Below are 13,087 nucleotides of genomic sequence, written 5' to 3' on the forward strand. Positions count from 1 at the left end.
CAGCGTACACACACACACAGTCTCAGTATAAAACAATAAACTAAAGGAATGGAAAACAGCTAATCCTTTTTAATTGTGAGTGAGAATTACTTGTTTGTTCATCAAAGCAGTGTGACCTACATGTATTGATCTTCACACATATATTTTAAATGTAAATGTACAATCTTGTACATGTTTATCGAGTTGAACAGAGCAGATTTCAATCCTACTTTGGCAATTTACAAAGATCTCTGAGGAATTCTCTTATACCCGTTTTTCACACTGGACAAAAAACCCCTCTAACACAGACAAACGCATTCATTTCTCAGTCAAATGAATAGTAATCATGGGTATTTATCAGCTGCACCTCCGATCAGCTGTGACTGAAATATTACGTCCGGGTGGACACGTTAATTTTCGCCCCTTTTCTTTCACAGTACTCATTGAAGTTTCAGACTGTGGCGCGGAAAAGGTTTTCTATCCACCTGTGTTAAAGCAGGGCTTGTGCTTTGGAAGTTTTTTAACATAGTCTAGTCTGGTCTAGTCGAGGATATATGACCTCCTGCATACATTACAACAGAAAAAACCTCTGTAATAATAATAATAATAATAATAATAATAATAATAATAAACTTTATATAGCACTTTTCTAAAGTGCTTCACAGAAAAGGAAAAGAAAGAAAAGCAAACAACAGTTAAAATCAACACAAATGAAGAACAACAGAAGCTAAAAATACAACAAAGGGATTCAAAAACGTCGTTCGACAAAATAAAGTTGAGTAATAGAAAAATGGTGAAACCCAGTAACTTATTTAAGTGCGTCCAACCAATCTTTGTTTTGTAAAAAGACCTGTGTTACTGGGGCGAACAGTGCATTCCTGCAGCAGGCAACACGAGAAAGAAAGCAATTGATGAGCCTTAATTGTCATGATGCTTTGACCTTGCCTTTCCTGGTGCTGTGACGTGACTGGACAGACAGTGGCCAAGGCCTAGCATGACCCTGGCAACCACCAGCTGCCTCCTGCCAGAGTGCAGCCAGAGAGGACCAAGTGAAGGTCAGGGATAAGCATCACAGAGAACATGTAAACACCCCCAATGAGAAAGACAGGACCGGGTGTGCGAGGACGGGAAGAGAGAGAATGATGGCGTGCTTTAAAATTGATTACACAACTTAACGACCGCTCTTACCGTATGTTATATTTTTACGAGATTCTCCTCTTTTCAGTCCACTTAATAACCTGAGGTCATCATGGGAGAGGGATGAAGAGGAGGAGGGGAAACATAGGGGTACTGTTAATCTCACGAATGTGCATTTCTTAGTAGATAGTTGTTCAATGCTTATCTCCAGCCCCGCTCATCATCAGTACTACAGCTGCTTTCTTCCCAGCTGTGTGTTTACACTTTACCGCAGTGGGATGGATCAATTTGTGCAGATTCATTTTTCCAATTACATCACATACCCTGATAAAGATAAGCCCCATGAATTGGACCGCTCTATAATGCCCTGATTGAATTATTCATTCGGTTTATTTGGCGGCTTTGGTGTGCGTGCGCTCTCCTCAAGTCGCTCTGATTCTGGCCTCACTACGAGCCGCGAAGTCAGAGGTTAACTCTGATTTTTAACTTTAGGGAACGTCTGCTTGTTTTTCTTGACTTCTCCCCCCCTCCCTCCACTGCTAGTGATGGCAGGATTCCCCAGAGATGAAATATGAGTGTGCTCAGAACGCACCAACAGAGAGGCTCAGATAGGACGGGGCGAGGGAGGGGTCACTGGGCGCTAGCAGTGATCAATAAATACCTGCTGCAGCCAAGCGTTAGATGGGGCCCTGCGGACAGTGTGTGTAGACACATTAGTGTGTATAAAGCACTTGGCTGGAAAGAGACATTAGAGTGGAAGGAAGCCTGTGCTCAGACTGCCTGTTTCTCATGGAGCTTCTACAGGAGCCTGCTTTTAAAACAACAGCCATACATATCGATTTAAACCACTGGGATGTATGGGGCCAATGCTAACAAGAATTGACTAAAGGAAGTCGTTATCATTGATTAATGTTCACTCAATATAATGGGTAGGTGTGCTCAAAGCACATTTATAGGTAGATCTGATTGACAGTCTATTTATCCTGCTCCACTTGACATGACAGCTGAGTGGTTTATTATTCTGCTTGACCACTCAGCTGCAAACCACCTCTTGTCCTCTCCCATTGTGGCATGGCAAAACATCCCCAGTCAAACTCCCTGTCGTCTACCTATCTAGACAACCACTTACCAATCGCCTTCGCTATCCGTAGCGGGAATGCTCATGTGAATGATGAGAAGGATGAGTGAAAAGAAACCTGAAAGGGTGAAGGCAAGCGGAGGGTGGAGAGGATAAATAAGAATCAAACAGGAATGGAGAGGAAGAAGATTTATGCCAGTGTTCATCCTTGTTCAGCTTGACTCTCCCCTGATTGAAGGGAAACATTGGCCCCACTGATACAGTGCTTTCCCTGGGACAATAAATCTGCGCGAGGAACAGATAGAAGAGAGACAGAGCTTATCTTGCACGGTGGTGTCAGGGCCCAGCGTTCAAAAGCTGTTATCGCAGACACTCACCTACGATATATGATTTAAGAAATACAATCTCACAAATATTCAGCATATGTGTACAGTAAAGGAAGACAGGTGATGGATCCACTGTAGCTGGATATATAGAATACACAGTGGAACATCTGTATGTATTTGTGGGACAATGGTGAAGATGTTAAAGTATTAAACAGGGATGCACGATAATATCAGCATGTCATCGGTACCTGCCAGTAAGGCTTTAAAGTGAAATACTGGCGTCAGCCTGGAGTGAACATATTTGCTCATATGACGATAAGGTTGAGTTATAAACACTCCACATGAACGGTTGACTAAGTAGTTTTCTTATTTTCCCCAGTGAATATGTGAGCTACGTTTTGAAAAGCATTGTTTGTGCATCTGCCCTTGGACCATCACAATAAGAGTGGGCATAAGTAAATGCTAATTCCATTACAGAAGAGACTTTGTTCTCTGCAAGTAGATGGGGAAAAAATATGTGCATATATCAGCATCTGCAGTCGGCCAGAATTAGATGAAATTATTGGTTTACTGGATATCCAATACATAATCCAATGCCGTGTCATTTGAAGCATTTAAAGTGTATTATATTTCAAAAGTAGTGCTTAATTGTCTTGTTCTCATACTGTTGCTTGTGCCCGACTTCAGTCTGTTTAATGATAAATGCTCATCAAGTCATCCAAGTCTATATTGTTTTTGTTGAAGAGTATGTATATAAAATGTTCTCGCGGTGCACTTATTCAGTCTATCACCTGTCACCAATGAACCTGTTTACCTGTGGAATGTTCCAAACAGGTGTTTTTTGAGCATTCTACTACTTTCCCAGTATTTTTTTGTTTAAAACATGCAGCGTGATGTTTTATTTGTGTTTCACACAGCGTCCCAACATTCTTGAAATCAGGGTTGTACACCTTACAGTATGTCCTCCAGGTTTCATTTGTAAAAAGTTGCAGAAATAGCTTCACAAGCAAGATGTCGTGCTTTGTATGTGGATAGATCGGAGTATCTCCGGTATAACAACATAGATGGACTCACATTGTCGGTGACTCAGTACATAATACTCTTGTGTGCGTGTGCTTTTCCTTAAAAATGCTATTTCTGCTCACTCTAGAGAAATCTGCAGAAATCCTTCTAGGTCTTGAGTTGGCAAGTTTCCAGAGCATCTTTCATGGAAAATCGACTTTGGCTCCCGTTTACACATGATGTCAACGTGTAAAATTACCGGAGCGTTTACGGTCTGAAGTGCATTTGTGAAAAGTCCAGGACAAAGTCATCGCAGTCACAGGACACTGACTCGGCTTCTAATGTGTTGTGGGTGTTCTGTCATCAGTTTTTACTGCTCTCAGCATTATATACCTCATTAATGTGAGTAACATATTGATGGTCCAGTAACAGTAGTCTGCTGATTGCAGAGGTGAGGAGTAATGAGGAGTGCTACAGGAGGTATAAGGTATACTTAACTGCATCTGCTGGATGATTCTTAATTTAGCTATCCAGCTCTCATTTCCAATAGAAACTACTGAGATGCGCCCGTCATTGTGCCTCTATGGTGACCAGTGATGGAATGTAACTAAGTACATTTACTTAAGCACTGTACTTAAGTACAAGTACTTTAGTATTTGAATTTTCTGCTACTTATACTTCCACTCCACTACATTTTGGAGGCATATATTGTACATTATATGCTGCCTCAGAGCCAAAAGAGTTGTTTAAATCACTTTGTTATGAATGTCAGGTAATAGGCTGATAACTCTGATAACGCCAAGTCAACGCTAAGTATACAGTTCATACATACATGTAAATGTATGTTTAATTTACTTTTACTTGTACTTTTGATACTTATGTACATGTAATATCCGTTACTGTAAGACTTTTTCTCAAGTACTATTTGCATGGTTGACTTTCACTTTTACCAAACTGATTTCGACACAGTATCTTTACTTTCACTCAAGTATGACTTTTGGCCACTTTTTGCAACACTGATGGTGATTCAGTGAAGTGATGGTCACCAAGACAACACTAAAAGGAAGAACAAACTTGTAGAAGAAATAAGGAGCGTTAATGAAACTGGGACTAATTAGACAGGTCATCCAGGTCGTAGCGAGCTGTTTACCATACTGAACAGCTCAAACTGCTACAGGCGCACGCCCTCACCTCATGCATTTGATGTGAATTTCTGTTTGCTTGTGTCTGGCGTGGGTGTTGCGCACTTCTCCATGTAACAGTTCATGTATTTATGTAACACAGATACTCTTTTTATAGCTCAAGATGTGCCTCTTATTGTGCGCATTTCTTTCAGAACTCGGTTTGTGTCTTATCTGTTAGACTGCGCTTGAATATGTAGCAGTGCCAGTGTTATGGTTTTACTTTAATTTGCTCATGTCCAAAATGTAATCATCTCTTAATATTGCTGCACTCCCACAGCTATTGGAGTCGACTCAAGCCAAAAGAGGGGCTGAGTGCCAGGACCCTCTCATGCCGCTCTTCACTCCCACTTGCTAAGCTCGGATTAATTTGATTCATTCTTATCCGTCTTTAAATTGCTTTTTTTCCCCCCCTCCTCACTCCATTTTGCCTTCTACCTGACGAATTCATTGACGACGCAGGGAGGGAAAATTACATTCATTCATTAACTTTTATTTTGGGGGCAAATACGCGGCTAATTTATCTTCAAAACTTTTTGTAGTTGGGATGTGGAGCTGATAAAAAATTCAACTAATATTCAATTTGAGTCGTAAAATATTCACTAATAAGACTTACAATGTGAATTAGGAAAACTCACCCAATTACAGAGCAAAATACAATTTGAATAAAAGCGCTTCGAGGACATATTTCATTAAATTTTAAACACTCAATATGGAGGCAATTTCTGATTAAAATCAAGCCACAGAATTACAACTGCTTGGAAAAATCCATATTGCATATCAAACAGTGGAGTCATGCCATATTAATGTTACTGTTTAAAGGGATATGACACTAAAAAAAAGAGAGGGGGATGTGTTTCATAACGCGTAGAAGCTCTGCACTTGTTGAGGTTTGTGAGTACACACGCTGCAGACAAGATTGCATCATGTCGAGACCTCTAAACTGTTTTATCATCAACTGTGAATGGAGGCAGAGGGAGGGGGAGGCGGGGAAAGTAATGTTTCTCTTTGAGCTCCTGTGTTCATCGGGGAGGGAGGAGGGAGGCGGTGGATGTTGGGTTTTGGGGAGGGGGGAGTGCAGCGTGATTGGTAAGAGTCGGGGTCTTTCATTTTGTCATGTGGTGTCTTTTTTCATTTCTGGTCTGATTTGTCACTGGAGGGCTAGTTCCATTCACTTGAATTTATTATTTCTGGCGCTGAGGAAGTTGATGAATTCGAATATCTGCGAACAAGTTGTGTGTGTGTGTGCGCCTCGGCGCGCGTTAATGCTCACGCGGGTGTATGTGCGTGAGGCGAGCGTCTCTCTCTCTGTGTGTGTGTGTGTGTGTGTGCAAGGGAGCGACGCTTTCATGGCTGTTTCAGATCTCTCTACCTCACAGTTCGACAGAGCGAGGGGAGCCAGGAGGGAGAGAGAGAGGGAGAGATGGAGAGATAATGGGAATGGAGGGTGAAAGAAGGCTAACACAATCTTTAATGAGTTTCCTTGGCTCTCTTTGCCTGTTTCTGGGTCAGGGTCCCCTGGCTGAGGATGTGGGTGGACTGAGGCCTGTGGAGCAGAAAAGAACAGACCGAGCCAAGGTCTGCTCAAATAGACTCCTGCATTAAAGAGTCATCACCTACATAAAGACATAAAGGATGAAAAGCTTGACCAAGTTTTTTTTTATTGTTCCGACGGCGAAAGATGATAAGCCGATGGAAGCTGTTAATGATCTTGTTCCGGCTCTTCATCGCACCCACACAAACACAAACAGCGTATACTCTTAAATGTCGGGGGTCACTTGAGGCTTTATTGCCTCCTCTTAATTAGTAGTAGAGTATGAGCCGAGGAAAGGGTGACGCAAGCTGGAACTTTTTCGAAACATACCTCGACAGCATTACTCACACTGTAAAAATGAGTACTGTGATTTAAAAGTAAGTTATTGGCTTATAATTTAAGTAAATTCACAATAGTATACTCTTACTTATATACTATACTTTTTAAACAGTAATAAAGATGCAAATCAGAGTTTATATTGCTTGTTAGCCTGTTAGCCTGTTAGCATGTGTACCTTGTTGTAAAACTACAATATTTCATTGCGAAAGAACTGTACACTAATTACAATATTTCCTTATGATGAACCATTTTTCCCTTTTTTTCCGGTCGCTTCAGGATGCCACGTAAATTCAAATCCACAGCAGCTTACTGTAATATTCCCGATAATTACCTAACATGCATCGCAAATGCATAATTCTAGTAGTTTACTGTGCGAATGAACCATGAAAACTTGCTGTTTGTTAACACTGCAGTATCATACTCGCACACACTTTCATAACAGTGCACAGACAAGCCCCTCCTCCCCTCCGTGGCGAGGATGACTTTGGTCTTCTTCTGATCGGCTCCCCCTGCCCTTTCATTTCCTAGCAATCAACTTCAATCTGTGGCAGGTATGGGGGGAGAGATAACATTAGAGAGACAACGTGGGGAGATATCTGCTCGGCCGAGACATTATTTAGTGCTCCCGAAGCATCCAGGAGGCAACCTCTGTCAGACAACAAGGCTCCATCGTGTCCACACAGGACAGGGAGGCGGGTAGATGGAAGGACACGGAAGAATTACTGATGGGCTGATAAACCCTTTTGTTATCCGAACAGTCTGCCTTGCTGTTTCCGTCCTCCTGTGCTGTGTTTCTGTCTGTCGGCCCAAGTCCATTTCGACGTCTCAATCTATGTCTGTCTGGCTTACATTCACTGTCTCTCTCTGTTCTCTCTCTCACCTTCTGTTTCCCACTGTATCTCTGTCTCTATTACTCTGCCTTCTTCCTTTCACACTTGTGAATAATTGATGTCTACCGGTTCGATGGTAAGAATAGAACAGTTCTGGAGGTGACAAATGGGGTGGCGAATAGGCTTCATCCTCCCCTCTTCAAAGAGTTAGAAAGTTAGCTGCGCTCGCTCGTGGGTGTGTGTGCCCATATATTTGTGCGCCTGCAATGTTTTGTGAGCATTTGTTCGTGTTTGTGTGCGAGCTAGCGAGCGGGTGCACGTTGTGTGTATGTGATTTAAGACAGGGAGATGAAAGGGAGTTGTAATTACAGGGAAGCGTATCTGTCTACTGCAGAAGTATCCGAGGAATGGCACAAACTGGGCCAAAAGCCTGAGGTCATTAGATGTGCTGCATGTGTGTGTGCATGCGTGCATGTGTCTGTAAGCTAGCGTATGTGTGTGTGTGTGTGTTCGAGAGAGAGAGAGAGAGAGAGAGAGAGAGAGAGAGAGTCAGAGGAAGAGAGACAAAAGCAAAGAGACGGAGAGAGAGCAAGAAAGAAAATAGGAGACAGAGAGAGATCAGCTTATAACTTCAGTTCCTCAGAGCCAACCTCTGAACTCTGCTTCTCATTATTGGCTCTGGCTCTCTCTCGTTTCTCAGCAGTAGCTGGTTGTGGTTAGACCGAGCAAGGCCCGGTTTCTGTAAATCCACGCAGCCTTATTGCCTGAGAGGAATCCCAGAATTTCCTGTGCTCTAAAATACACTTGTGTAAACATTCCAAAATATCAAATGATAGGGATTTCACTGTGTGCTGTGCAGATGGATAATCCCATGCAAAGACTGCGGTTATAATACACTGTCCCACTGTCTCTTGTCTGCTTTCCTTTCTCTCCCTACCCATCCTTTCTCCATCGTTCTGCCTCTGTCCTCCACTTCTCCCTCCCTTCATCTTTCCTTTCATCTCCTCCTCCATCCCTCCCTTCCTCCATCTTGTTTCCATCTCTCCCCTCACAGTTGACGATGACTTCATCGGTCTCGGTGATCTGCCGGAAACCTTCCCTTCAGACCCCCCTGAGCCGCTGCCCGTGTTTTTGATGGAACCAGAGGAGGCCTACATAGTCAAGAACAAGCCGGTCAACCTGTACTGCAAGGCCACTCCGGCCACCCAGATCTACTTCAAGTGCAACAGCGAGTGGGTTCACCAGAAGGAGCACACTGTGGAGGAGCGGGTCGACGAGAACTCTGGTCAGTAAATGAATCAGACACATACGCATTCAAGTGTGAAACAATATATTCATATATAACTCATTTGCAAATATGTTTTAGGACACATTATGTTGCACAGATGGGTTTTTTTTTCATCAATATAACAAGAAAACGACCAGATAAAAAATAGGGCAACTAAAACATAATTGATGTTTCTATGATTATGTTTTAAAAACTCAGAGCTGTTGTTGAAGGATTAGCTTTAGATCATTCTGTAGGTGAAGTATTGAGAGAGTCAACGTTAACTTGAAATGTAACACAGGATGCACTTGCACCAAAATTGTTAGTGCTTTAACATAGTGCTTTAGTAGCCCATCGCCTTGTTTCCACATCTGTGTATGTAAGCAAGTCAATCCAAAGTCAATTCATCCCTGTTTGAACCTTGTGAACTCAAATGTGTTTGCGAAAATCGCCGTGGCCAGAGGCATATTGTTTTCTGGCTGTCTGTCCATCCGTCCAACAACTCATTTAGGGAATTTCTTCAAATTTGGCACAAACATCCAATTGGACTCGAGGATGAATTGATTAGAAATTGTCGGTCAAAGGTCACTTTGACCTCGCAAGACACATTTTTGGCAAATGTTACTAAGGCAGTAATTTTTTAGTAGTTTTTTTCCCAGGAACTTGCCTTGAATACATTGAAAAAAGTTTACTTTTTCTGCAGATTCAGGACAGACCATAAGCACTGTGCGCCACAGGAAGTTAGCATAAATGAATTAGCTAACTGATTGACGAATGCAGTACAGCTCTGTTTATACATTTTTACTTACAGAAAAGTTTGACACATATTTAGTTATATTTGGTAGCATGCTAGCTGTGTAACTGCTAGAACAACAGTTGTTCATGCGTCTTTTAACAAAAGACTCTTGTCTCGATAGTGCTCCGTGTGCATATAAGAATAGAGAAAAGTAGCTCACATTAGCAGTGGTGCTTCTTTTTATCATCTATAAGGAAATGCATTTCCTTGCGTTGAACACTAAGGGCATATGACACAAAACCAAACTATGTGGGAAAGAGGCATAAACCTAAGACACACTCAATGCAGGATGCAGAGTTTTGTTGTATTGCATGCCCAAGTTCACACTTCCTGGACTGACAAAATTGTTCCCCGACATTGTAATTCAGGTATAAAATTTGTTACGTAATCATATTTTATATGAGATAGGGTTGATTGAACACATGTATACCAAATGCTCCAAAAAAATATGCGTAAAAGCAAGCGCACATCAATCTTACAGGCCAGTCTATTCGATCAACTCGTGGCATCAACCTTATCTGCAGAAAAGGCTGGATGTTTCTCACTGAGGACATCTTTCCTTTCTTTTGGCAGCACTTCTGTGCTGTGTGTGTGAGTGTGTGTGCTTTTGTGTGAGCAGGTGTGTGTTTATGTAAGCATCTAGAGGAAGTAAAGGTATTGAAGCTCCAGCAGGGTTGTTTTTCGACAGAATTTAGCCCCCAAAGGCACCAGAGCCATTACACACAACAGCCCAGCACTGATTGGCTGCATTCAGCTGCTGTATTGGAAATTGAGTTCTTTCTGTCGCCCACAGGTACCAATCACATCGCATTTACCCTTTTCATCCCGCTGCTTTGCCACACACACACACACACACACACACACGGCTGCATGCTAACACACAGACACACTGACAGCTGCTCCTTCACTTAAAGGTGGGTGAATGTTTAGGTACGCACTTACAAGAATTGTCATTCTCTCGCATTTTGTGTCTGGGGCATTCAATAAAAATGCCTTACAAAGTGCTGTTTCACCAAACAATATACAAAATTGTTGCAACACAGGAGCAAGATACAAACAGGTAGAAAAAGAGTGTTTCACCAGCAGAAATATAAAAGGAGTATCGGAAAAAACAACCTGAATCCGTTCATTTCGACCCAGTGTACTTCAGGAAGAATACACAGATCTGAGGATGTGTTTCATGGTTATGATTATGACAAAGACGAGGTTGAAGGCAGCAGTGGCTCTTAGCCTTTGTGTCGGAAGGTTTTGCGCTAAAAGCATCAACATGGAAAACAACCCACACAGCATACACGCGCCCACTCTCCACAGCCCTATCCACAGGCTATTTACTGCACAGATATTCATTCATTTATGCTCTTGCACCCCACACCGAACGCACACACTCACACTCACACTCACACACAGCAACACTGAAAGCCCGGTGGATGTGAGTAGCCTCTCTCAGCCCACTCCATTGCTCTCTGATTTCCCCAGATTGACAGAAAAGGAACACCGATAGAAACTGGCCGGCCTGGTCAATACCACTGATAGTGTAGCCTGAAGAAATTGGATCTCTCCCTCCCTCCTCTCCCCCCGACCCCTGTTTTTCTCTTGTGTTTCTCTTTCTCTCTCTCTCATTCTGTCCCTATGTCTCACTGTCATGTTGGTGAGAACGTATGATCTTATGAATGTAAGACAAATTGTGAGGTAATGAGATTAAGAGAGTGGAGGAGGCATCCAGTCAGTGTTTTAAAAAGTACCCAAAAGTCATAAGATAAAGATATAATGTTAAGATATTTCTTTGGTAAAAGTGAAAGTATCAAAAGTACAAGTAAAAGTAAACTAAACACACGTACATGTACAGTATGTATAAACTGTATACTTGGTGCTATCGGCCTGGCCAATCACCAAATCTGATATTCAGCATTTTCCTGATATCAGAACGCTTTGACTCTGATGCTGCATGCGATCTGCAAAGTCACTAAGTTATCAAACAAATGTAGTGGAGCAAAAAGCCCATTTGCCTTCAAATGTAGTGGAGTGGAAGTATAAAGTAGCATAACATTTAAATACTCAAGTAAAGTACAAGTACCTCAAGGTTGTACATAAGTACAAGGCTTCATTAAGTGCACTTCACCATCACCACATCCATTGCATCGTTATCCAGATGATTGACACACTTGTATGACAGCTGAGGTGGCGCTCACTTTATATACACCGGGACAACATTGTAGAGCCGCTTGCTTGCGTGTATTGTGTGAGTTTTGAAATAGAAGAGGGGTTTAGGAGGTTTAAATCAATAAAACAAGGGCCTTTACGCAGTATTTTTGTCTCATCAAGAGTGAAATACAGTGGCAATAAAAAGTACTCACCCCCCTTGGAAGTTATCGTGTTTTATTGTCTTACAACACTGAATCAAAGTAGATTTAATGTGGCTTCTTCAACTGAAAGAACGTGAGCTTTAATGTCAAAGTGAAAACAGATTTTTACACAGTTACACGCTCGTATCTGGAACAACTTTTAGTGAGTCAGTGTTGCGGCAAGACAGAGTCCAGATGTGCAGAGCATCAACCAGATACTGACTTGAAGGGGCTGAGTGCTTATCCAAACAAGTTTTTTGTTATTTTGTATTTGTGTTTATTTACTTTGAAGGGATCTGTTCTCACTTTAAAGAGCCTTTTCCTGTTTATGGGTATCAGAAAATCCACGCTGAATCGACTTTGATTCGCTGCTTATCACAGTAGGGGGGTGAATAGTTTTTATGGCAGCTGTATTACGCAAATAACAGTATTTTTTAAAGATGTTTGCGTCATAAAAACAACAACATGCTAAAAGCAAAATTTGTTCAGCACCGGTAATTGCCATGATAGCAGCGCAATGTTCTTCGCAGCATGACAGAACTCAGCCCAAACAGGACCTCTCGCAGGTACGCGTTCTGTCCGACGGCTCTTTAATCCAATGGATATGACGTGCAGCCGCTACATGTCTCAGACAAGCAATTGACGCAAAAACCCCAAGAAATTACAGCACATACAGTACATAAAGCTGATCGCTATCTCAAGAGGTGTAATTGGGCATTGTTGTTTTCTAAGGAGCAGATGATTACATGAAGAAAATAATAGACAGCTTGATTGCATGTGATTATCCTCGGCAGCCGCCGGTTAACACAACGAGTTCTCCAAAAAGGAACGACAGAAAGAAAGAAAGAAAAATGTTATATTGACTGAGTTGGCAGGTTGGATTGTTGTTGCACCTGTGTAAAACAGTTGTTTTGTTGTTAAAGTCCAACCGGGAAGGCGAGTTTTAACTATGTGAACATGTGATGCGATGAACCGCTCTGATGTGTGCTGAGAATGGTTTTGCATTTGAAGTAATTGGGACACGCATGTAAGGAAGCCATAGATCGGGTTCACATCGGCTATGCATACGGTTTCTAAGCAGGAGGCAGGAATGAAAAATCGGTGTCTCCACAGTGACAAGACAGTTCCCCTGCTGTCGCCTGAACACTGTAGCATTAACCTTCCGGTGTTGAGAGCAGGTTATAGCCGGCTGTGAGCAAAAGGAGCATTGATCTGAGCAAATGAGCAGCAAATTAATTATAAGTAGGTGCAGCTAGTGCGATATACACTGGAGACA

General features: G+C 42.1%; 1 protein-coding gene across 3 annotated transcripts in view; it reads left to right on the top strand.

Moving 5' to 3' along the window:
- unc5cb (unc-5 netrin receptor Cb) overlaps positions 1–13,087 on the top strand; it is a 124,651-nt gene that overhangs the window by 61,389 nt on the left and 50,175 nt on the right. For all 3 annotated transcript variants that reach the window (XM_084383009.1, XM_084383010.1, XM_084383011.1), the window contains exon 2: positions 8,461–8,691. In XM_084383009.1, coding sequence (XP_084239135.1) covers positions 8,461–8,691 — 231 coding nt within the window. The remainder of the gene's footprint in view (positions 1–8,460; positions 8,692–13,087) is intronic.

This window comes from Pagrus pagrus (genome assembly GCF_965226575.1).
Source record: "Pagrus pagrus genome assembly, chromosome: 19".
NCBI classification, from domain to species: Eukaryota; Metazoa; Chordata; class Actinopteri; order Spariformes; family Sparidae; genus Pagrus; species Pagrus pagrus.